General features: G+C 41.6%; 1 protein-coding gene across 1 annotated transcript; it reads right to left on the minus strand.

Moving 5' to 3' along the window:
- Window positions 1-15003: 15003 nt before the first annotated feature.
- Window positions 15004-17507, minus strand: LOC123066108 (uncharacterized). Its single transcript, XM_044489259.1, has 4 exons — window positions 16523-17507; window positions 16241-16435; window positions 15887-16166; window positions 15004-15130 (listed from the first exon to the last, which is right to left on the minus strand). Exons 1-4 carry the CDS (start codon window positions 17393-17395, stop codon window positions 15093-15095), a joined length of 1386 nt encoding a protein of 461 aa, XP_044345194.1. The 5' UTR covers window positions 17396-17507; the 3' UTR covers window positions 15004-15092.
- Between the last annotated feature and the right edge of the window lie 10303 nt (window positions 17508-27810).

The following is a 27810-nucleotide window of genomic DNA, read 5'->3' on the forward strand; positions in this document are numbered from 1 at the left end:
TCGAAAACTATTGCGATCCCTTATACATGTGGGTTATCAAGACCTTTTCCTGGCGCCGTTGTTGGGGAGCATAGCTCTATTTGCTGAGTCACTTGGGATTTATATTTGTTGATCACTGTGAAGAACGTTAAGGATGATAGAACCAAGATCGTTCCCTTCTAAGACGAGGGGAGGTAAGGAACTATTATCTAGATCTGCACTTGATTCGCCTTCTGTTTTGAGTAAGCTTGCAACACCACCACCTGCTACTAATCCTGATATGTCGCAAGTAATTGATGATGCTACTTCTGCTATGAATGATGCTACTGATGATGCTAGTACCTTGCTTGATGATACTATGCCACTATGTGAATTTGTTGATGAACAACTTGCTAGAGCTAAAGAAATTGAGAATGTTGAAACTGATGAAATTATTGAGACTAGAAATTTTGAAACACCTATTAGACCTAGCTCCCTAGATATGAATTGTCTAAGATACCTGAGGGTTATGTTATGGATGGAGAGGTAGCTAGGGACTTTCTTGCTTCTAATGTAGAGGTGACCTTAAGACATTATTATGCAAGTGGAAAGAAAAATCTTTGAATGACAGAATGAAATATGATCCTAAGTTCGCTACTTCACCTATAGTTGTCACTGATAAGGATTATGAATTCTCTATCGATCCTGAGTTAATTACTTTGGTTGAATCTGATCCTTTCCATGGTTATGAATCTGAAACTGTTGTGGCACATCTGATTAAACTGAATGATATAACCACCCTATTTGCCCATGAGGAAAAAATTCGCTACTGCTATATTTTTAAGTTGTTTCCTTTCTCATTAAAGGGTGATACTAAGATATGGTTTAATTCTCTTGCTCATGGTTGCGTGCGTAGTCCCCAGGATATGATATATTACTTCTCTGGAAAATATTTTCCTGCCCATAAGAAACAAGCTGCTTTACAAGAAATATTTAACTTTGTGCAAGTTAAAGAAGAGAATCTCCCTCAAGCTTGGGGGAGGCTTCTCCAATTACTTAATAATTTGCGTGATCATCCTCTCAAGAAAAATGAAAAAATAGATATCTTTTCAAATGGAATAACCGATGTGTTTTCAGGGAACAAACTGTTGAACAAGTTGAGGAACTATTGAATAATATATTGAGGAATGATATTGATTGGACTCTTTCTGAACCACCACCTAAACCAACTCTGAAGAAGAGGGGTATTTTATTTCTCAGTCCTGAAGATATGCAAGAGGCAAAGAAATTTATGAAAGAAAAAGGTATTAAAGCTGAAGAAGTCAAGAATTTACCACCTATTGAAGAAATACATGGTCTCGATACCCCAACACAGGTAGTAGAGGTAAATTCTCTCTATAGATTTGATGAAGGTGATATTCCTTATACTAAATCTGGTAGCCAACGTTTGGATGAATTAGATAAATTTACTGTTAAACAAGAAAATTTTAATGCATATGTTAGTAGACAATTGAAACGAAATGCTTATATGATTGAATGTTTGAGTGACTATATGGTTAGAACTATTAATGATATTAGGGGTGTGAGTAAACATGCATCCATGATAAAAACTCACGTAGGTAGAACAAGTCATCAAGTGACAAAATGATTTACTTAGTGAGATGAATAATAAGATGAATGATCATGTCGTTAGAGTTATGACTAGGGGTGGTAAGATGACCCAGGAGCCTTTCTATCCTGAGGGTCATCCTAAAAGAAATGAACAAGGTTCTCAGAGGTTTAATATTAATGCACCTAGTCCACCTAGAAAGAAAAATAAGATGATAGGACTTTGCATGCTCCTAGTGAACCTACTATAGACACGCCTGAGAATCCAAATGATATTTCTATGTGTGATGTTGAAACACAACCTGATGATGAACATGAACCTAGTGACAATGATAATGATGATGTTCATGTTGATGCTCAACCTAACAATGATAATGATGTGGAAATAGAACCTGTTGTTGATCTTGATAACCCACAACCTAAGAATAAAATATGTGATAAGAGAGACTTCATTGCTAGGAAACATGGTAAAGAAAGAGAACCATGGGTTCAGAAACCCATGCGCTTTCCTCCTAAGGCTTCAAAGAATAAAGTTAAAGAAGAATTTGAGCCCTTTATTGGAACGTTTATACCTGTCTTTTTGTGCCTTTGTTTGACTGATATTCTGAAAATGTCTCCTTATGCTAAGTACATGAAAGGTATTGTTACTAATAAAAGAAAGATACCAGGAACTGAAATTTCCACCATGCTTGCTAATTATACATTTAAGGGTGGAATACCAAAGAAACTAGGAGACCCAGTAATACCAACTATACCATGTTCCATTAAAATAAACTATGTTAAAACTGCTTTATGTGATCTAGGAGCCGATGTTAGTGTTATGTCTTTCTCTTTGTATCGAAGACTTGATTTGAATAAGTTAACACCAACTAAAATCTCTTTGCAAATGGCTGATAAATCAACTACTATACCCATCGGTATTTGTGAGGATGTGCATGTCGTAGTTGCAAATTTTACTATCTTGACGGACTTTGTTATTCTTGATATACCCGAGGACGATAGTATGTCGATCATCCTTGGTAGACCCTTTTTGAATACTACAGGGGCTGTTATTGATTGCAATAAAGGCAATGTCACTTTTCATGTTATTGGTAATGAGCATACGATACACGTTCCAAAGGAACAACCTCAAGTGAATAGTATCAACTCTATTGGAAAAATTGCAACAATCACTGTTGGAAGTTTCGAATTCCCTATTCCTACTGTGAACAAGAAATATGAAATTCTTATTGTTAGGGACATGAATATCCCCATTGAGGTAACCTAGTGTTATACTAATATTCTCCTATTTCATGTCATTCTGAAGAAGTTTGTTAATAAGACTTGATCAACCTTATTAATGGATTCCTTTTGATGGGCATGTGGTCGATGAATTTAATAAACACAACTTTCTGTATCCACTTTTTACCTTCTGCTGTTTAAGATTAATAAGGTAGAAATGCTATTATTTTACTGTTTTCTGAATTACCCGTGCAATAAAAAATGACCAGAAAATAGAAGTTCTAATCAATATGATTTTTTCTGCAAAATATGAAAAATAGTGGCATGGAACACACCTCTAGGGGGGTGCACCTGTGAGCCACAAGCTAACAGGGCGCGCCCAACCCCCTGGGTGCGCCCAACAAGCTTGTGGGGCCCACATGGGCCCCCTCACTTATTGCTGCTACCCATGCTCATCCTCTTACTCCAGGAAAAATCAAACTTGATCCATAGCCCGTGTTCTTGCTCTCCTTGCTGTGATTTTTTGATCTCCTTGCTCGTAACTCTGTTTCCAAAACTGTTTTGGGGGAGTACGTATTTCTCACTGACATTACATTCATGCATCGCACATTCATTCCAGTTGTCATGTTCATCCTTTTTCACTGTATAATCCATGTTCGTTTTATTTTGTTTTCTTCTTGTGTGTTTGAATTTTTTTTGAAAATCCAAAAATATTTCTTGTTTCTTTTAAGTTTTATTTCTGTTTTGTGCACTTCGTAGTTTGCACTAAAAGAAAATCCCAAAAGAAATGGTCGTCCACTATGTATGCCAAAACCGGTGTAAAGACAACTGTTGCTACATCTCGCATCGGTGCCCTGCACTGGCGAGCCGATGCAGTGGGAAAAATCAGTGACCCAAACTCCGAAGCACCTAGTTGCTCCGATGCCCAATTCCTCCGTGCCATAAAGATTTAGTATTTTACTATTTGGCTGCTCGGATGTGTGGACAAGTTGGCTGCACAAACTGCTGAAGCGGTGCCAAATAATTTTCTAATGGCACCGCTCATGAGATGGCCACATTTTTAGATACTAGGTACAAACTGTGACACTGTCTTAGGGTGTGTTTGGTTGAAGGTGTGGTATGAATGGGTTGGGACCGTGACAGTGTCTGAATTACATCTAACAAATGACTTGTAACAACGAAAGATGGTCTAACCTTCTCTGCACATGCTAGAAACTTCCTCCCACTGTCCACAGATTCAAGTGCAACTAGCTTCATGCATGGAGATTGATGTTGACAATGAGCAGACAGATCTTCAGCCACCCCGCTCCATTCGTTGGAACTGATGGTCCTAGGGAACTACAAGAGGAAGAAATGACTCAAATCGACCACCGGGTAAAAATCCTTCATTCCAAGTCATAGCCCGAGAGAGAGAGAAGAGAGGCATACCTAGGTGGTGAAGGAGTCATCGTCGGAGGAGGAACCGCCGGAGAGGTCTTTGAAGAAGACCATGGTGACCCCGGCTGTAGGATGTGAGACAACGAGAGCGAAGAAGCAAGCGAGGAAGCGGCTATAGCTTAGGAAGGAAGGAAGGAAGGAGGAAACAGGGGAAATGTGACTTGTGGTCGGGGAGAAAAGGGGGTGGAGAAGGGGGGTAGATATTTCGGCGGTAGGCCAAAAATTTCAAAATGTGGAGGGAAACTTTGAGCGCATTGCTGCCGGACACCATTCACTTTGAACGATTGTGTGCATCGCAAATGATTCTTCTGCTTTACGCGCATGGGATGAGTTTGATAATCCAAATTTTGGTGGAACTTTCCTCGGGTACGTCATTGCATAATTTAACATCGCTTGCTAATTTGGGCATACAAAAGAGCATACAGCACACAGACCACACTTACTGAATCGAGCAATTTTAGTAATTAAATAGAGCCAGTTGACCCAAACATTGCTCTAACAAAAGACCAGCATTAAAAACAAAGCCTAAGTACACATAATTTTAACAAATCTGCCGCCGCGCCGGCCTCTATGCATCGCCGGTGTGAGATGAGACGTCGATGACTTGTTCTGGCGACATGCCGCCGTTGGTGGACTCCGCGTCCCCCTTCTGAAGTCGACTCGTCCTCGTCCTTAGTGCCGCCCTCTAGGTTGTAGTACTTGTAGTAGTAGCTGCGCCAGAGCTCGCGTTGGTACTCCACCGCCAATTCCTCGACGGACAGACTCTTCTCTACCTCGAACTCGGCCACACGCAACTCCTCCTCCCGGTGCTACTCGATCTCCGCCGCCTCATGCATCTCTAGCTCCCGTTTGGCGATCTCAATAGGAAGCCGGTGCTCCATGGTCACTGCCGCCTTTCGGACATGGCTTGCATGCTGGATTCCGAGGTGGCCTGGAATATCTTGGCATGGATGGCCTCGACCCGGGCCAGGGCGACATCGGCAGCATGGACAACAGCTCAAGCACTCTTGGCATTTGCAACTGCCGTCGCAGCAGTAGCTGCAGACGTCTTGGTTGCTGCAACTGCCCCGTCGGCTGTCGTAGACGCCCTCTCGGCAGAAGCGGTCACGCTCAATGCGGATGCGGCGACACTCCCAGCGCAGGCGGCGGTGCTCGGAGAGGACGCAACCATCGTACGGGCCTTCATGAAGCGTTTCCACGATGTCACCTTTGCAAGAAGGGGGTGCGTGAATGGGGATTAGGATTCGTGGATTCGGGTGTTGCCGGTACTGGAGCAGACGAGCCGGCGAAGCTTAAGGAGGAAGACTTAAATAGACCCAAAAATTTTCATCGCAAATGGTCCCTACAAAACAACGGTGTGTGATGTTGTGTATATTTTTATTAGCTGTGAAAGACGAATTTGGAGTAAAGTGGCAATGAATGGTGTTTTAAATGTATGAGAAACTTTATAGTACTAATACAACTGTCATGTCAATTTTTGGAAAATTTCAGGGGTCATTTGACCTTTTAAGACATTTAAGTGATTTTCCAGCCATTTAATGAGCATAATTCCAATTTGAACTACAACTACATGCAACGGCTAACCATAACAGTTTGAAAAATCATATTTGTGTACTTGTGTGAGAGTTAATTCCATGTGCAGTAAATTAAAAGGTATTTTCAAACATATTGGCCTCACGGCATGGACACATGCATGGAGTGCCATGGCATTTTAATTCAAAAAAAAAATAAAAAATGATCAAAAAACATGAAACCTTGCTTGATGTAATGCCATGCCACCAAGATGTTGTGGTAAAAAAGTGGACTGTTTGATGAATGTTTGGACACACACCCCTCACAAACCGGAGCAACTCACTAGAAGGCTCGTGGTTCCGAGAGGGAACAATGCATGTTTGATGACGAACGGGAGATAGCTTCCTCTTACAGCCTGCAATTTTTTTCTACATTTAACATGCACTAATACAACTATCATGTGAAAATTTGGAAAATTTCAGGGGTCATTTGACCTTTTGAAGACATTTAAGTGATTTTCTAGCCATTTAATGACTGTAATTCAAATTTGAACTACATGTACATGCAAGGGCTAACCATAATGGTTCGAAAAATCATATTTGTGTACTTGTGTGTGAGTTAATTCAATGTGCGGTAAATTAGAACGAATTTTCAAACATATTTGTCTCACGGCATGGACACATGCATAGAGTACCATGGCATTTTAATTCCCAAAAATTAAAAAATGATGAGAAAAACATGGAACCTTGCTTGATGTAATGTCATGCCACCAAGATGATGTGGTAAAAAAACTGGCCTATTTGACGAAAGTTTGGCACACACCCCTCACAAACCGGAGCAACTCATTAGAAGGCTCGTGGTTCCGAGAGGGAACAATGCATGTTTGATGACGGACGGGAGATAGCTTTCTCTTACGGCCTTAAAATTTTTTCTACGTTTAACATGCACTAATACAACTATCATGTGAAAAATTGGAAAAATTCAGGGGTCATTGACCATTTAAAGACATTTAAGTGATTTTATAGCCATTTAATGACCATAATTGAAATTTGAACTACGTCTACATGCAACGGCTAACCATAATGGTTTGAAAAATCATATTTTTGTACTTATGTGCGAGTTAATTCCATGTGAAGTAAATTAGAAGGAATTTTCAAACATATTTGTCTCACGACATGGACATATGCATGGAGTGCCATGGCATTTTAATTCCAAAAAATAAAAAATGATCATAAAAACATGAAACCTTGCTTGATGTAATTGGCATGTTTGAAAACAAGATGATTTGGTGAAAAAATTGGCATGTTTGACGAAAGTTTGGACACACACCCCTCACAAACCGGAGCAACTCACTAGAAGACTCGTGGTTCCGAGAGGGAACATTGCATGTTTGATGACGAACATGAGATATATTCCTCTTATGGCCTTCAAATTTGTTTTACGTTTAACGTGCACTAATACAAATATCATGTGAAAAATTGGAAAATTTCAGGGGTCATTTGACCTGTAAAAGACATTTAAGTGATTTTCTAGCCATTTAATGACCGTAATTCAAATTTGAACTACATCTACATGCAACGGCTAACCATAATGGTTTGAAAATTTTTATTTGTGTACTTGTGTGCGAGTTAATTCCATGTGCAGTAAATTAGAAGGAATTTTCAAACATATTGGTCTCACAACATGGACACACATGCATGGTGTGCCATGGCATTTTAATTCCAAAAAATTAAAGAATGATCAGAAAAACTTGAAACCTTGCTTGGTGTAATGTCATGCCACAAAGATGATGTGGTAAAAAAAATTGGCCTATTTGACAAAAGTTTGGACACACACCCCTCACAAACTGGAGCAACTCACTAGAAGGCTCGTGGTTCCGAGAGGGAACAATGCATGTTTGATGACGAATGGGGGATAGCTTCTTCTTATGGGCTAAATTTTTTTCTACGTTTAACATGCACTAATACAACTCTCATGTGAAAATTTGGAAAATTTCAGGGGTCATTTGACCTTTTAAAGACATTTAAGTGATTTTCTAGCCATTTAATGACCGAAATTCAAATTTGAACTACATCTACATGCAACGGCTAACCATAACAATTTGAAAAATCATATTTGTGTACTTGTGTGCGAGTTAAAAAATCATCAGGCAATGTAAATATCTGGTGTTCAAAAAAGAAAATGTAAAATCTGGCAAGACAACCGGCCCCCACACGATTGGCACTCTATTTCGCGCCTCGAGGTTTGGAAGGTGAGCGGCGGGGGTTATTAATCAGACATGGTTCTATAATGGAAACCGTCAGCTATCATGTTCACACACGGGTTTTGCTGCGGGAATTGTGTGTAATTCGAATGACAGTACTCATAAATTCCAGCGACCGGCGTGTGTACTGTTCCCGTCGATCTAGATTCCGGCCGCCAATAAAAACTACCTTGCTCACGTCGTCTTGCCTACATTCTCATCTGCATCCTCCCCTCGCTCGTCCTCTCTCTCTCTCAATCTTTCTCTCTCTCTCTTTCTATCTCTCTCAAATCTCTACCATGGTGCCGCTGGTCTGCCCACGCGCCGACGAGGAGTAGTCGCCCCCCGAGGACGCTCACTCGAAGATCAACGACGAGGACCCCTACGCGCCGTCGGATGAGGTTGCGCCAGACCCCCCAACTTTGGATTGGTTTTGAGGCCAGTACAATCTTTGCCTTTGGAAGTCGCTACCGCCGGCTAAGAAAGCCAGGCAAGTGGCTTTAAAGAAGGAGATGATGGAGGAGGAAGCAAGGTACCAGGTGGCCTGTGAAGCCTGTGATGCCGCCTGTAAAAATGAGGTGGTGGAGCTTTGGGAGCGGGCGTGTCGTCATGTAGAGGAGGTGTACGAAGACGGGTACTTTGCGAGGAATGTCAAGTGCGCTAGGCGCCTCATCACTGCATGGAGGTGGGCCGATAAGCCCTAGCGTGCCACTAACGAGGAGCTCCAGTGGGTGCCCAATGAGATGGCAAGATCGTTCGTGCTCGTCTGCCTGCAAGAGTTAGATCGATACATCAAGCACTGCGAGGCGGAGGAGGCGGAGTACTGCCTCCGTGCTAGGAAGACGCCGCATACCAGGGAGCTGCTGGCGAGCTTGCCGGAATACTGCCCTTAGGAGGGATTATTAGTTTTAGTAGTGTTCATTTTCAATTTTAAGCATTGTACCTAGTAGTTAAGTATCATCACGTGTATGTGATGATATTATATATTTTATGAACTCCATTTTCTATCTGTTTTGTATACTAATTTGAATCTAGCTGTTATCATCCACATATATAGAATGGAAAGCCTATACACACACATTGAAACAGAACATATAAGAACGGAAAACGGAGTACACACATTGAAACAAAGCAATAACACAAAGCAATACTATGATTCCTGAGAATACATAGCTATCCACGTTGAAACGACTAAACAAAATAAAACGCGTACACGAGACCATGACCAAGAGCCCTTGCCTACGGTAGCTCTTGGCTCTGCCTGAACTCGTGCAGGCGTTCATCCAAGCGGTAGACATGCTCGGCGGTACATCTGGAGCGCAATCTCGAGCTCCAACTTGGCTATTTCATCGGAGATCACCACCTCGAGGATGCGATGGCCATGTTTCTCTACTACGCCCAGGTGGACACCTGGGCCAAGGAGGCGGTCGAGCCTACCGACCAGTGCATTGGCATTGAGCAGGCTGCAGACAAGGCGAACGACGCGAACCATGCGAACGACACGGTGGGTGAACGGTGCAAGTACGGCGCGGCCGGCCTCTGGTGCAAGTACGACGCAGAGGGCCTTTGACCACTCCTGGCGAGGAATGGGGGTACTGACAGGACATGTACCCAGCTGCAACGCCCTGTCGACAGCAGGAAAGCACCGATGTATCCTCTCTTGCTGTGCGGCGCGCCATGCCTCTCGCTCTGCGGTGCTCCAACGGTCTTGTCGTGCGGGTGAGCCACAGCCTATCGGCGCGGACGCGCCTAGCTTGCTCTGCGGCGCTCCATCGATCATGTTGTGCGGTGAGCTGCAGCCTCTTGGCACTGACATGCCTATCTTGATCCGCAGGCGCTAAAGCACCATGCGTCAAGGGTCTGCTCAACCCTGTCAATGACACGCATCACGGCATCGTCCATCGCGTTGCCGGGGAGCGCCTCGGCCTCGACGGGCCGTGGCGCCTTCTCGTTTTCCTTGTTGACAAGGTTGATGGCAGAGGGGCGCTTTGGTGGGTTGGCATGCTTGGAAAAGGTGGATGTGCTACAGGTTGTGCTTGTTGCCTCCGTATGTCGCGCGCCGCCTAGGTTTATGCGCAATATCGCTGGGTGGCGAGAAATAGGTGAGGAAATGGAGGAAACGGTGGCATGTTCATAAAACGCCATCAATTAATGGAAACTTAGCATATAAGCAACATCGAGCTAGCACAAGAAGTAGATGATGATGAGATGAACACGGACCACACTAGGGAACCCATCGGTGATGAATTCATCAATCGCAAACTGTTGTATACTAGCAAGCGTTTGCCCACAACACACATGGCTTATTCCATCACAAACATGTCGGATGGATCAACTGTATGCCACGTATCGCACATTTTCAAAAAGTAATGCGGATACCTTCTTTAACATGTGTTAAAAAATTAAAATTAAAATAAAAAACAAGGACCTCGGGGTTAATTTAACTCATGGGTTGGATCATAGGGGTCATTTAATTTGACCTTTATGACCCATCCCATTAGTTAATTTAACACCAAGACAACTTCCCATCCAGTCACCCATCTAATGGCTGCTCCAGCCTGAGCACACACTTAACTTGAGAGTTCTCTTAGATGAGCTATTGGTGGAACAGCTAGTCCTTGCTGATATGCCTCTTCACATCCTTGTGGCCTACCCGGATGACCACCCGTCCCCCGATGGCCAATAGATGTTGTCATAGAGCATCACATATGTCTTATTAGAAGAAATCATCTGTGTCATTATCGGTCTTTGCACACATTTCTAATTACAGACCTGTTTGCCGCATATCACACACATCTTGTTATATTGAACCACTTATATTCTCTTATCTCAACGCAAACAGTTCATCCTCGTGAACAGCATGCCGTATATCGCACACACCTTGATCTGGCTAACCGTTTCTTTTGTGTTGCCTAATCACAGACAGTTCATCCGAGTGAACCATGTGTTGTATATCACATACACCTTCATCTGGCGGCCCGTTTCTTTTGTTCCTCCTCATCGTAAACAGTTAACTAAACTGAACCGTATGCCCTGTATCGCACACGCAACCAAAATCTGAACTGTGTTTGATGCATCCGTCATTGCGAACATTTTACACCTTTTTGACGGGGTTTTACACCATCGTTTGCGATTATTGCATCACACACAGTTTCATCGAAGGGTCTCTGGTCGTAGTGTCGCATTAGCAGCATCCCGCAGTAGTGCATATAGGTTCTTTATCACGCACTGCCTCTCTGGCTTGCTTTTGTTGTCTAATAAATGTACTCTTTTTACCTAACTTGATGTTGATTGATTGTCTTAACTTATTTTTGGAATAAAATTGCCCCTTTATCATGAGCTTCCAAATCAATTGATCAATTGTTCTACTGACTAATTATATCCTTCCTTGCTTTTGATATATCTAATTGCTTTGGCCCTTGGGAGTACTAAGCACTTTGTTTAAATGTTGGGACAATTTGATTAGCCAGGCACCTGCCCGCCAAGGAGCACTTTTGGTTGGTAGGTTTGTTTTCTTACTATATCGTGCTGCTCATGTTGCCATTCCTTGTCTTACATCGATCTTCTGCATATATATTGGTTATGACTATTTGGTTGCTGATGTGCATAGTTATTCCATTCTTATGCTTTTTGAGTCGCCTTCTGCTTTCCTGTGACTCTTTCTATTAATCCATTTATGGCCTCACATTCTTCCAATTCGAGCATTGTGCTCTACAGGGGGTCTCTTATTTGAGGCCAACCTTGCTTTCTTCCTATCCAAGCAAGAAATTGGGATGAACATGGAGGTGAAATAAATGCATTGTGTGTTCATGAAGCAAACAATGCATTCATGCCTTCGTTTTCTATGGGAATTTGCTCGCCGTCTGTTCGATTAAATTGCTAACTAGCTATTTAGTGTTGTGTGCATAGTTTAGTGATTTGCATCTTTGATAAAAAAAACTACTTAATCCATGCATGGTTGGTTGTTCAGCAACCATGCATGACACCAAATTGTTTCTCTAAAGATGATAAGGTTACCCATGGCAAGTTGTGTGCAGAGGTACTTGGACTGAATTGCAACCACGTGCTTTACATGTGACCTTAAACTTTTTTATGACTCCATGCTGCTAATCCAATAATTGTGATAATGATGCAATCAATGCTTGCATAGAAAAGAGTACACAAGGATTGGAACAAGAGAAGAAAAGGCAGGGCCGAACAACAAAGCAAGCACAAAAGAAGAATAGGGATGCTACATACACATACAACAAATGGGAGCCTCTCAACACAACACCCGGGGTCCTTTCGCCTCAGCCAGGATCTCTTCTGCCCTGCACTGCTGTTCTGAAATCATCCATGCCGACACCTGCCACCATGTTACAGTTGCCACAACTTGCAGGTAGCATCTCTATTCTTCTTTGTTCTCTACCTTAGTTTGTGTTTCCTTTGTTCCATTGTCACAACATGCTAACCTATGTTTTGGAAAAGTCTCCAAACTGTATTTGATATATTGGCGATGAAGAATTTATGGTCCACTCCCTCTAAAGCTTCATCAAATAAGTCTAATATTCTCCTCTACCCTTGCTGCCAAAAGAATCTTCTATGTTTAATATATAATCTTTGTCTTGTGTTGTGTACCACTTCTTTTAGAATGTGACCTTATGTATATCCCTTTAGTTTGCATGGATTATTTCTTTGCCTTAGAGATGGTTTAGATATTTCCCTTAAAAAATAGTTTTAGATACTTGATCCATGGGCAGATAAGTTGAAATGTTGAATGTTTCTGACTAAAACATAGAAAGCAAAATTCACGAGTTTTGAGCAGTAAACATGGCCTACAACCATTTTATTTATAAATAACCATAAATGATATTGATATTGGCCTCTCTCTACATAAAAAGTTCTTACAAGCATAGATCTCATGTTCCAACAGGTTCAAAATTCAACCAAGTTTGCTATAAATGGTCTCATGCACCATTATGTACAAAGCTGAAGTGGGTCCACATTAAAAGGTATCGTCCTTTGCAGAATTATCAGTTAAATTACCAATTTTGGCATACTTTATTTAATGTTAATTACACCAAAATGGAATCAACCTACAGAAACTGTATTTGCAAAGGTGGATTGGAAAGGAAGGTGTCGATGCTCAAGTCATGTGATGAAGTGGAGCAAGAAGAGTGACTCGGGAAAAATGAGAACACGTCCATTTTATATGACTTATCCTTACATTGTATTTGTTGTGGCAAATTGACCAATTTCTCTTACCATTGTCAATGTTGGCCATTAATGAATTTAAAGTCTACCCGTCACATAGGAAGAAAGTTGTGGCGTGTCATTAGTTAGTTATCTGACGAACAAATGAGATCACCAATGATTTTTAGACAATATATAACCATTAATTTGAATTTCTCATATATTGAGTCAAGTTGTCAGTGATATATACTAGAAAATCAGTTTTCCTATAAAATATATATGCTAAACTTGCCTTCTTGCTAATGCATCATGTTGCTTGATCTTTACTCGCTTAGCCATGCCGTTTGGACAAGCACCCTCGTGCTAAGGCACATTTCTGATCTAGTTCTAGATAGATAGACGCAAGACCTCGTGGCCGACCTGCACTCGCTGCTGACCCTGAACAAGTGCACGTCCAGGATTTCAATGTTGGTTATTTTATTTAAGATATGGCCCTGAACAAGTACAAATGATCTATTCTTAGGCTTGTGCATTTTGGATTTGTTCTAACGCGACCTCAACATCTTTTCCAGTCATGCGTGTACTCCGGAAAGGCACATGAACTCATGTAATTAAGATTATGGAGATTTGTGTTAAGTTGTTAATTGTGAGAGGAAGACGTACATATAACAGTATATTCTCGAGAATTTAAACAAAATGAGAGTGTGTTTTTACTATATAATAATATAAATGGGATTTGTTGTTGGCTTTTAAGTCACAACCTTCATTGTTTCACATCATTACTTCCATGTCGAATATCTTTTACAACTGATTCAATTTATTTTGTACATAAAGCTATTAGTCCTTAAAGACTCATGAGATTTGTTGATAAGTTATAGAAACTTTCTTTAGTTTTAATTCTTCGGTAGAAACGTTTTTAGCACTCTACATCTTTTATTATGGTTGTACATTTATCCACTTACTTGTTTTTTGTAGAAATGTGTTTATACATATGCAATTATGCCTAACATGTTATCTTCAAGCAATAATGGTTTTACCAAAAGAGGGGGCAAAGAAACATGTTTGTAAATGGATCATAATGTTGTCTCGATCATTTTATCTTTACATGTAAAGATGAGTGGTTGTACCTATAAAATTTTGAGCATGAAGATATCTTATTTTGTGTAATAACATGTGATTCAGATAATTAGATTTCATTCAATGATGCTCTTCGGTCATTAAAATGTCTTATGTCAAAGTTTTCACCAATTATGCTTCATACCCCAAAATTGTCTTTTTTTGGTTATTGGATTTGTTTAGGATTTGTCCTCGCACTGCTCTTATTGGCTACTGTAGCAATGCATGGCCACATACGTTTATGGATAATATAGGATGCAAGCGTCTAGGATTCGCAGGATCCTAGTTGGTTGTAATATACTCCAAGTCTTCTGAGTCCTTCCTTTCATAAGGCCTTTGGGCCAAGACGTCGGACAAAGGTGTAAACTGACCTAAGGTGCCACAGGTCGACTTCCGATATGATGAGGCACCCCTAGGCCGTAACACAGGCATATATCTAGACCAAATATCAACAAGCAAATATATTGTAGCTAAGTAACAGAAGATGCATCTATTGTTGATTGTAGGGTGCAATAGTTAGAAAAGAGAGCAAATGGAAGGCAATTCTTGGTTTTTGACCCTTAGCTTTCACAAAGCTCTTTGGTTCATCTAACCAAAGTTATGAGCATAATTCGGTGGAAACATGTAGTAACTAGCTATAGTGATTGTCTGACATAAGTTGACACATTAACTTAAGTAATTGAATTGCATCACAACCATTCAAGATTTAACTAGAAACATTTGTACAATACACTAGCAAAACAACATGTTGAATGGATTTAATTGACATGGAAAGGACGATCTTATCGATGCACAACGAGAAACCACATATGCAAGAGGATGATAATCATGCTGATGGTTGATTTTGGATGTCTTCTATTAAACCTGCAGCAGATGCAATTTGAAGAACTTTGGTCACTATTGCAACATGCAAATTTGGTTGAATGGATTGTTCTCACCGGCAAATAAAATGCAATACATGCTTAGAGCGGATATAAATAAAAAATGCATGTTGACAAAAAATATTTGGAACTAATAATTTGTGCCAAAACCCAAGGATAGTCAATTTAGGTATGATAGCTTCAAATAAACTACAAATTAAAACCATACAAACTAGGACTAGCCCTTGATGGAACTTTTTGATGAAAAAAAGCATGCACCCAATAGAGGCCGAGCCATTAACATGAGTCAACAAGATGCACAAAATTATAGCCTACTCTAGCTAGACAACTAGTTGATGCCTAGTTCTTTAACCTCGAAACCAAAATACATATGCGAAACACGAGGGCTTGACCATTAGAGAACATTGTAAACAAAAAAGGGAAACAAAGGTAAGGAAACCCGAATATAAATATTAATTTTTTATCATTCACTCCACCATTCAGCTTTCATTCTAACAGAATATGAGGGTGTGGGCACAAAAATGCCGTGGGAATATGGCATTTAGAATTAGCTACTAATGGAAATACATGCACAAGTAAACTCTACAATTGGGATGCCAGTGCGGCATTTCAACCACCATAAACATATAAAGCAATGAAAGCTTGATATTAGGTTTCAAAGAAACTTACAAGAAGTAACACCTATATCTCTACTTCATGTAGGAGGATGCTTATCATAAATGACAAATAAAATACTCACCAGAGCTAAGATAGACAAAGCATTCTGCTGAAGCATAGGTCTCGAAGACATTGTATATTTTAGTGTGTCTAGTGTTACTTGATGAGACCTCCTGTGTGAGCCTCACAATAATTTTTTTAAGCTTTGGTGCGAATACAAGTAGTTGTTTCAGTAAATCAAACTCATGATCCACTCCTTCAAATCCATTGATTTCCACTTCTTCAAGAGCAGTCAAGGAGATAGCTTGGGACCTCCAGTTTGCGGACTCACAGGGACAATCTATTGGGCATTCTTCTTTTACCTATGACCGAAAAGTAAATGTAAGCTACTACACAATCTATTATTGAGATATTGTTAGAGCAGAAAATTAATTACCACTGATCTTAATAGGATGATCTTAAGCTTCTGCAGTGAACTAGAAATTTGATTAATTTGAAGGAGATAAAACACGAGTGCTCCAAAAACATGTCCATCTGTTTTGAGATCTAGCTCCAAAAGAGAGAAGTCAACAACCATATGCTTCTCTATCTCCCGTGCAAAGTTGGGCTCATAGGGGAAAAGTGACGAATCCTGAAAAACAATTTTGCAAGATCTATGTAATTCATAAATTTTAGTCAGTATAATATTCCACTAAATTAAGCAGGAGAGGGGACGTACTACACTTGCACGAATATGCAACAAAGGGAGTTGTCCTTGTCTATCTGCCGCCTGCAACCCCAACATCTCGAGATACCAAATACCAAACACAATAGACTCCTCTGTGTAGCAGCAGTACCACCAGACATTCTCCATAATTGGTGCCAAGACCGAAATGTTAACCTCCAACATCACGGTAAAGAGAATCTCCATTTTCTTAAGCATGGGGGCTACAATGTTAACATGTTCTGTCAAGAATGAGTTCACAACAAGCTCCTGCAGAGATAGTGAATTCACCCTTAGATCACATGTCTCAAATAAAATGCCGCTGAGGAGGAGGGTGCACAACCGCGGGCAGCATGAGAGCAAGGCATTGAGGTTGCCATTGCAGTGCAGTAGGGACAACGTCTCGAGCATAGGGAATTCAATGCCGACTGGCACAGAGCGAATGCATACATTGTCCAACATGATGTAGGTGGTGCGGTGGAAGCAAGGCAAATCAATGATGATGGACCTGCCTAATAGGCCAAAGCTTGAGGGGAAGGAGGCGACGAACTCTTTCGGCTCAAGTTCCACAGTGGCGGACAACAACGAGTTGACTTGTGCGGTGCTGGCCATGTCCTGCTCTGGCGCATGGATTTCCAACAGGGAAACCGCTGGAGGACAAGAGATCTGGCCCAGTACTGGTTCGATTGAGTCGAACATGACCTCACGAAAGATGATTTGGCGGAGATGGGCCCAGAGGCTATGCCATCGCCGTGAGAGGGTGCTTGTGCACGCCGCAAATTTGATGCAGGGGAGCCTGGCGAGGATGAGGAGGAGTAGATCATCGGTAAGGGTGCTGATGCAATCTGGATCTAGGAAACCCAGACGACATGCAGATCTAAACTCCATCGAAGCTTTTGCAAAACACCACCGCCCCCCTCCAAAGAGAGGGGGGTGGAGGGACGGAATAAACCAGAGGTGAGGACGCCGGGGAGAGGTGAGGACGTCGGGGAGAGGTGAGGACGCTGGGGAGAGGGGAGGGAGGGGAATGGGGGTGGCAGTGGTGGTGCTTGGTGGGGTCGAGAGGGTGGGTGGTGGTGGAGATTTAGTGGTGTGTGGTGGTGTTAGTTTATTTGAGGAAAGTTCCTTATTCGATAATGGTAAAATTATGGATTCCTTATTTGACCCTAGAGATTACAAATTTTTTGTTTGAATCTAGATCTAGATTTCATTCTTAATATGAGACTACTGACATGTTTTTTTTGATGGATGAAATTGCCCCTTGTTTTATGTGGTCCAGCCCTGCCACTCGTCCCCTTAATACATGCCTCTCTCCCAACTTTGCCTTATCCATAATCTTCTCATATGGATCATCTCCCCACACCTTGCAAAGTGGTAATAAATAGCTTGGCCTTCAATCAAGCATTGTTAGAATAAATCCAAGGCCATCATCGATCTACCGAGGACCAAGCAATCACACAAGCATGACATCGAGATTTGTTAACGAGGTTACTCGATACGGATACATTCCCGGGGGCCTGACTATGGGGGCTCGTCCCCATGACACCGCTACAATACCGCACCCTGGCCGCCCGAGCTCCGGCACATGTCCCCGACTCCCCTGTGTACCTGTGCTATTATGTTGGCATTGGTTACATCATGTGTCTAGCCTCTCATTAGATAAGAGGCCTAGGATACAAGTGTCCTATTAGGACACAACTCCATATCCTATCTACACACCATACGACTCAGAGTCCAACTATAACCTGCTACTTCTTGAGCTTGCGTTGGTTTTTCCCTTGAAGAGGAAAGGGTGATGCAGCAAAGTAGATATAAGTATTTCCCTCAGTTTGAGAACCAAGGTATCAACCTAGTAGGAGAAGAACACCGTAAATCACAAATACCTGCACAAACAATCAAACACTTGCACCCAACACGATAAAGGGGTTGTCAATCCCTTCACGGTCACTTGCAAAAGTGAGATCTGATAGAGATAGAGAAATAGAACTAAACAAAAGATAAAATATTTTTGGGTGTTTTGGTTTATAGAACTGAAAATAAAAGATTGCAAAATAGTAGATCGGAAACTAATATGATGGAAAATAGACCCAAGGGCCATAGGTTTCACTAGAGGCTTCTCTCATGAAGGCAAATAATACGGTGGGTGAACAAATTACTGTCGAGCAATTGATCGAAAAGCGCAAAGTTATGACAATACCAAGGCAATGATTATGCAATAAAGGCATCACGTCCATATCAAGTAGACCGAAACGATTCTGCATCTACTAATATTACTCCACACATCGACCGACTCCTACCTGCATGTAGAGTATTAAGTTCATAAGAATATAGTAACACATTAAGTAAGATGACATGATGTAGAGGAATTAACTCAAGCAATATGATGAAAACCCCATCTTTTTATCCTCGATGGCAACAATGCAATGCGTGTCTCACTACCCTACTTTGTCATTGGGTGAAATCATGCAAGATTGAACCCAGAGCTAAGCACCTCTCCCATTGCAAGAAATACCAATCTAATTGGCCAAACCAAACCGATAATTCAAAGAGAAATACAAAGATACCAAATCATGCATATAAGAATTCAGAGGAGATTCAATAATATTCATAGATAAGCTGATCATAAATCCACAATTCATCGGATCTCGACAAATACACCGCAAAAGAGTATTACATTGGATAGATCTCGAAGAACATCATGGAGAACATGGTATTGAGAATCAAAGAGAGAGAAGAAGCCATCTAGAACTAACTATGGACCCGTAGGTCTGAGGTGGACTACTCACGCTTCATCGGAAGGGCAATAGAGTTGATTTAGATGCCCTCCGTGATCGAATCCCCCTCCGGCAGGATGCCTGAAAAGGCCCCAAGATGGGATCTCACGGGAATAGAAGGTTGCGGCGGTGGAAAAGTGTTTTCGTGGATGTTTCTAGTGGTTTGGGAATATATGCGAATATATAGGAGGCAGAACTAGGTCAGGCGTGTCACGAGGGGCCCACAAGGTAGGGGGCGCCCTACCCCCCAGGCGCGCCCTCCACCCATGTCGCCGCCTCGTGGCTCTTTTGACTTGAACTCAAGTCTCCTGGGTGTCTTCTGGTCCAAGAAAAATCATCGTGAAGTTTTATTCCGTTTGGACTCCGTTTAGCATTCCTTTTCTATGAAGCTAAAAAACAAGGAAAAAACAGAAACTGGCACTGGGCTCTAGGTTAATAGGTTAGTCCCAAAATAATATAAAGTAGAATATTAATGCATATAAAAATCTAAAACAGATAATATAATAGCATGGAACAATAAAAAATTATAGATACATTGGAGACGTATCAAGCATCCCCAAGCTTAATTCCTGCTCGTCCTCGAGTAGGTAAATGATTAAAACAAAAAAATTTGATGTGGTGCTACCTAACATATTTATCCATTTAATTTTCTTCATCGTGGCATGAATGTTCAGATCCATAAGATTCAAAAGAAAAGTTTAATATTGACAAAAAAATAATACTTCAAGCATACTAATAAAGCAATCATGTCTTCTCAAAATACTATGGCTAAAGGAAGCTATCCCTACAAAATCATATAGTCTGGCTATGCTCCATCTTCATCACACAAAGTATTCAAATCATGCACAACCCCAGTTTCAGCCAAGCAATTGTTTCATACTTTAGTATTCTCAAACCTTTTCAACTTTCACGCAATACATGAGCGTGAGCCATGGACATAGCACTATAGGTGGAATTGAATATGTTGGTTGTGGAGAAGACAAAAAGAAGGAGATAGTCTCACATCAGCTAGGCATATCAACGGGCTATGGAGATGCCCATCAATAGATATCAATGTGAGTGAGTAGGGATTGCCATGCAACAGATGCACTAGAGCTATAAGTTTATGAAAGCTCAAAAAGAAATTAAGTGGGTGTGCATCCAACTTGCTTGCTCATGAAGACCTAGGGCATTTGATAAAGCCCATCGTTGGAATATACAAGCCAAGTTCTATAATGAAAATTTCCCACTAGTATATGAAAGTGACAAAATAGGAGACTCTCTATCATGAAGATCATGGTGCTACTTTGAAGAACAAGTGTGGAAAAAGGATAATAACATTGCCCCTTCTCTATTTTCTGTTTTTTTGAATGGCTTCTTTGGCCTCTCTTTTTATTTGGCTTCTTTGTCCTCTTTTATTTTGATTTCGTCACATGGGACAATGCTCTAATAATGAAGATCATCACACTTTTATTTACTTACAACTCAAAAATTACAACTCGATACTAGAACAAATATGACTATATTAATGCCTCCGGCGGTGTACTGGGATGTGCAATAACTCAAGAGTGACATGTATGAAAGAATTATGAATGGTGGCTTTGCCACAAATACTATGTCAACTACATGATCATGCAAAGCAATATGACAATGATGAAGCGTGTCATAATAAACGGAACGGTGGAAAGTTGCATGGCAATATATCTTGGAATGGCTATGGAAATGCCATAATAGGTAGGTATGGTGTCTGTTTTGAGGAAGGTAAATGGTGGGTGTATGGTACCGGCGAAAGTTGTGCGGTACTAGAGAGGCTAGCAATGGTGGAAGGGTTAGAGTGCGTACAATCCATGGACTCAACATTAGTCATAAAAATCACATACTTATTGTAAAAATCTATTAGTCATCCGAACAAAGTACTACACGCATGCTCCTAGGGTAAGGGTTGGTAGGAGTTAACCATCACGCGATCCCGACCTCCACACAAAGGATGAAAATCAATAAATAAATCATGCTCCGACTTCGTTACATAACGGTTCACCATACGTGCATGCTACGGGAATCACAAACTTTAACACAAGTATTCTTACCAATCCACAATTACTCACTAGCATGACTCTAATACCACCATACTCATATCTCAAAACAATCATAAGGAATCAAACTTCTCTTAGTATTCAATGCACTTTATATGAAAGTTTTTATTATATCCCTCTTGGATGCCTATCATATTAGGACTAAATTCATAACCTGAGCAAATTACCATGCTGTTTAGAGAGACTCTCAAAATAATATAAGTGAAGAATGAGAGTTCAACAATTTCTATAAAATAAAGCCACCGCCGTGCTCTAAAAAGATATAAGTGAAGCACTAGAGGAAAATTGCCTAGCTCAAAAGATATAAGTGAAGCACATAGAGTATTCTAATAAATCACGATTCATGCATGTCCCTCTCAAAAGGTGTGTACAGCAAGGATGATTGTGGCAAACTAAAAAGAAAAGACTCATATCATATAAGACGCTCCAAGCAAAACACATATCATGTGGTGAATAAAAATATAGAATCAAGTAAAGTTACCGATAGACGAAGACAAAAGAGGGGATGCCTTCCGGGGCATCCCCAAGCTTAGGCTCTTGATTGTCCTTGAATATTACCTTGGGGTTCCTTGGGCATCCCCAAGCTTAGGCTCTTGATTGTCCTTGAATATTACCTTGGGGTTCCTTGGGCATCCCCAAGCTTAGGCTCTTTCCACTTCTTATTCCATAGTCCATCAAATCCTTACCCAAAACTTGAAAACTTCACAACACAAAACTAAACAGAAAATGTCATGAGATCCGTTAGTATAAGAAAGCAAATCACCACTTTATGGTACTGTTGTGAATTCATTCTTTATTTATATTGGTGTAATATCTACTGTATTCCAACTTCTCCATAGTTCATACTGAAGGAAATATGCCCTAGAGGCAATAATAAAGTTATTATTTATTTCCTTATAATCATGATAAATGTTTATTATTCATGCTAGAATTGTATTTACCGGAAACATAATACATGTGTGAATACATAGACAAACAGAGTGTCACTAGTATGCCTCTACTTGACTAGCTCGTTAATCAAAGATGGTTATGTTTCCTAACCATGAACAATGAGTTGTTATTTGATTAACGAGGTCACATCATTAGTAGAATGATCTGATTGACATGACCCATTCCATTAGCTTAGCACCCGATCGTTTAGTATGTTGCTATTGCTTTCTTCATGACTTATACATGTTCCTATGACTATGAGATTATGCAACTCCCGTTTACCGGAGGAACACTTTGGGTACTACCAAACGTCACAACGTAACTGGGTGATTATAAAGGAGTACTACAGGTGTCTCCAATGGTCGATGTTGGGTTGGCGTATTTCGAGATTAGGATTTGTCACTCCGATTGTCGGAGAGGTATCTCTGGGCCCTCTCGGTAATACACATCACATAAGCCTTGCAAGCATTACAACTAATATGTTAGTTGTGAGATGATGTATTACGGAACGAGTAAAGAGACTTGCCGGTAACGAGATTGAACTAGGTATTGGATACCGACGATCGAATCTCGGGCAAGTAACATACCGATGACAAAGGGAACAACGTATGTTGTTATGCGGTCTGACTGATAAAGATCTTCGTAGAATATGTAGGAGCCAATATGGGCATCCAGGTCCCGCTATTGGTTATTGACCGGAGACGTGTCTCGGTCATGTCTACATTGTTCTCGAACCCGTAGGGTCCGCACGCTTAAGGTTACGATGACAGTTATATTATGAGTTTATGCATTTTGATGTACCGAAGGTTGTTCGGAGTCCCGGATGTGATCACGGACATGACGAGGAGTCTCGAAATGGTCGAGACATAAAGATTGATATATTGGAAGTCTATGTTTGGACATCGGAAGTGTTCCGGGTGAAATCGGGATTTTACCGGGTTACCGGGAGGTTACCGGAACCCCCCGGGAACCATATGGGCCTTCATGGGCCTTAGTGGAAAGGAGAAAGGGGCAGCCCAAGGGGGCTGCGCGCCTCCCCCCTTCCCCTAGTCCTATTAGGACTAGGAGAGGTGGCCGGCCACCCCTCTCCCTCTTTCCCCCTTGGGAATCCTAGTTGGAATAGGATTGGGGGGGGGGGTGGCCTACTCCCGGTAGGAGTAGGACTCCTCCTGCGCCCTCCTCCTTGGCCGGCGCCCCTCTCCCCCCTTGGCTCCTTTATATACTGAGGTAGAGGCACCCAAAGACACACAAGTTGACACAAGTTGATCCTCGTGATCGATTCCTTAGCCGTGTGCGGTGCCCCCTGCCACCATATTCCTCGATAATACTGTAGCGGAGTTTAGGCGAAGCCCTGCTGCTGTAGTTCATCAAGATCGTCACCACGCCATCGTGCTGACGAAACTCTTCCCCGACACTTTGCTGGATCGGAGTCCGGGGATCGTCATCGAGCTGAACGTGTGCTCGAACTCGGAGGTGCCGTAGTTTCGGTGCTTGATCGGTTGGATCGTGAAGACGTACGACTACTTCCTCTACGTCGTGTCATCGCTTCCGCAGTCGGTCTGCGTTGGGTACGTAGACAACACTCTCCTCTCGTTGCTATGCATCACATGATCCTGTGTGCGCGTAGGAAATTTTTTGAAATTACTACGAAACCCAACAATGGTATCAGAGCCTAGGTTATTGATGTTGATGTTATATGCACGAGTAGAACACAAGTGAGTTGTGGACGATACAAGTCATACTGCCTACCAGCATGTCATATTTTGGTTCGGCGGTATTGTTGGACGAGACGACCCAGACCAACCTTACGCGTACGCTTACGCGAGACCGGTTCCCTCGACGTGCTTTGCACAGAGATGGCTTGCGGGCGACTGTCTCTCCAACTTTAGTTGAACCAAGTATGGCTACGCCCGGTCCTTGCGAAGGTTAAAATGGAGTCTATTTGACAAACTATCGTTGTGGTTTTGATGCGTAGGTGAGATTGGTTCTTACTTAAGCCCGTAGCAGCCACGTAAAACATGCAACAACAAAGTAGAGGACGTCTAACTTGTTTTTGCAGGGCATGTTGTGATGTGATATGGTCAAGGCATGATGCTGAATTTTATTGTATGAGATGATCATGTTTTGTAACCAAGTTATCGGCAACTGGCAGGAGCCATATGGTTGTCGCTTTATTGTATGCAATGCAATCGCGATGTAATGCTTAACTTTATTACTAAACGGTAGTGATAGTCGTGAAAGCATAAGATTGGCGAGACGACAACGATGCTACGATGGAGATCAAGGTGTCGCGCCGGTGACAATGGTGATCATGACGGTGCTTCGGAGATGGAGATCACAAGCACGAGATGATGATGGCCATATCATATCACTTATATTGATTGCATGTGATGTTTATCTTTTTATGCATCTTATCTTGCTTTGATTGACGGTAGCATTATAAGATGATCTCTCATTAAATTATCAAGAAGTGTTCTCCCTGAGTATGCACCGTTGCCAAAGTTCGTCGTGCCCAGACACCACGTGATGATCGGGTGTGATAAGCTCTACGTCCATCTACAACGGGTGCAAGCCAGTTTTTGCACACGCAGAATACTCAGGTTAAACTTGACGAGCCTAGCATATGCAGATATGGCCTCGGAACACGGAGACCGAAAGGTCGAGCGTGAATCATATAGTAGATATGATCAACATAACGATGTTCACCATTGAAAACTACTCCATCTCACGTGATGATCGGTTATGGTTTAGTTGATTTGGATCACGTAATCACTTAGAGGATTAGAGGGATGTCTATCTAAGTGGGAGTTCTTAAATAATATGATTAATTGAACTTAAATATTATCATGAACTTAGTACCTGATAGTATCTTGCTTGTTTATGTTGATTGTAGATAGATGGCTCGTGCTGTTGTTCCGTTGAATTTTAATGCGTTCCTTGAGAAAGCAAAGTTGAAAGATGATGGTAGCAATTACACGGACTGGGTCCGTAACTTGAGGATTATCCTCATTGCTGCACAGAAGAATTACGTCCTGGAAGCACCGCTGGGTGCCAGGCCTGCTGCTGGAGCAACGCCAGATGTTATGAACGTCTGGCAGAGCAAAGCTGATGACTACTCGATAGTTCAGTGTGCCATGCTTTACGGCTTAGAATCGGGACTTCAACGACGTTTTGAACGTCATGGAGCATATGAGATGTTCCAGGAGTTGAAGTTAATATTTCAAGCAAATGCCCGGATTGAGAGATATGAAGTCTCCAATAAGTTCTATAGCTGCAAGATGGAGGAGAACAGTTCTGTCAGTGAGCATATACTCAAAATGTCTGGGTATAATAATCACTTGATTCAATTGGGAGTTAATCTTCCGGATGATTGCGTCATCGACAGAATTCTCCAATCACTGCCACCAAGCTACAAGAGCTTCGTAATGAACTATAATATGCAAGGGATGAACAAAACTATTCCCGAGCTCTTCGCAATGCTGAAAGCTGCGGAGGTAGAAATCAAGAAGGAGCATCAAGTGTTGATGGTTAACAAGACCACTAGTTTCAAGAAAAAGGGTAAAGGGAAGAAAAAGGGGAACTTCAAAAAGAACGGCAAGCAAGTTGCTGCTCAAGAGAAGAAACCCAAGTCTGGACCTAAGCCTGAAACTGAGTGCTTCTACTGCAAGCAGACTGGTCACTGGAAGCGGAACTGCCCCAAGTATTTGGCGGATAAGAAGGATGGCAAGGTGAACAAAGGTATATGTGATATACATGTTATTGATGTGTACCTTACTAGAGCTCGCAGTAGCACCTGGGTATTTGATACTGGTTCTGTTGCTAATATTTGCAACTCGAAACAGGGACTACAGAATAAGCGGGCACTGGCAAAGGACGAGGTGACGATGCGCGTGGGAAACGGTTCCAAAGTCGATGTGATCGCAGTCGGCACGCTACCTCTACATCTACCTTCGGGATTAATATTAGACCTAAGTAATTGTTATTTGGTGCCAGCGTTGAGCATGAACATTATATCTGGATCTTGTTTAATGCGAGACGGTTATTCATTTAAATCAGAGAATAATGGTTGTTCTATTTATATGAGTAATATCTTTTATGGTCATGCACCCTTGAAGAGTGGTCTATTTTTATTGAATCTCGATAGTAGTAATACACATATTCATAATGTTGAAGCCAAAAGATGCAGAGTTGATAATGAAAGTGCAACTTATTTGTGGCACTGTCGTTTAGGTCATATCGGTATAAAGCGCATGAAGAAACTCCATACCGATGGACTTTTGGAACCACTTGATTATGAATCACTTGGTACTTGCGAACCGTGCCTCATGGGCAAGATGACTAAAACACCGTTCTCCGGTACTATGGAGAGAGCAACAGATTTGTTGGAAATCATACATACCGATGTATGTGGCCCGATGAATATTGAGGCTCGTGGCGGGATATCGTTATTTTCTCACCTTCACAGATGATTTAAGCAGATATGGGTATATTTACTTAATGAAACATAAGTCTGAAACATTTGAAAAGTTCAAAGAATTTCAGAGTGAAGTTGAAAATCATCGTAACAAGAAAATAAAGTTTCTACGATCTGATCGTGGAGGAGAATATTTGAGTTACGAGTTTGGTGTACATTTGAAAAACTGTGGAATAGTTTCGCAACTCACGCCACCCGGAACACCACAGCGTAATGGTGTGTCCGAACGTCGTAATCGTACTTTACTAGATATGGTGCGATATATGATGTCTCTTACTGATTTACCGCTATCATTTTGGGGATATGCTTTAGAGACGGCCGCATTCACGTTAAATAGGGCACCATCAAAATCCGTTGAGACGACGACTTATGAACTGTGGTTTGGCAAGAAACCAAAGTTGTCGTTTCTTAAAGTTTGGGGCTGCGATGCTTATGTGAAAAAGCTTCAACACTGATAAGCTCGAACCCAAATCGGAGAAATGTGTCTTCATAGGATACCCAAAGGAAACTGTTAGGTACACCTTCTATCACAGATCCGAAGGCAAAACATTCGTTGCTAAGAATGGATCATTTCTAGAGAAGGAGTTTCTCTCGAAAGAAGTGAGTGGGAGGAAAGTAGAACTTGACGAGGTAACTGTACCTGCTCCCTTACTGGAAAGTAGTTCATCACAGAAAACTGTTTCAGTGACACCTACACCAGTTAGTGAGGAAGCCAATGATAATGATCATGAAACTTCAGATCAAGATACTACTGAACCGCGTAGATCAACCAGAGTAAGATCCGCACCAGAGTGGTACGGTAATCCTGTTCTGGAGGTCATGCTACTAGATCATGATGAACCTACGAACTATGAAGAAGCGATGGTGAGCCCAGATTCCGTAAAGTGGCTTGAAGCCATGAAATCTGAGATGGGATCCATGTATGAGAACAAAGTATGGACTTTGGTTGACTTGCCCGATGATCGGCAAGCAATTGAGAATAAATGGATTTTTAAGAAGAAGACTGACGCTGATGGTAATGTTACTGTCTACAAAGCTCGACTTGTCGCAAAA

The sequence above is a fragment of the Triticum aestivum genome, chromosome 3B (assembly GCF_018294505.1).
Source record: "Triticum aestivum cultivar Chinese Spring chromosome 3B, IWGSC CS RefSeq v2.1, whole genome shotgun sequence".
NCBI classification, from domain to species: Eukaryota; Viridiplantae; Streptophyta; class Magnoliopsida; order Poales; family Poaceae; genus Triticum; species Triticum aestivum.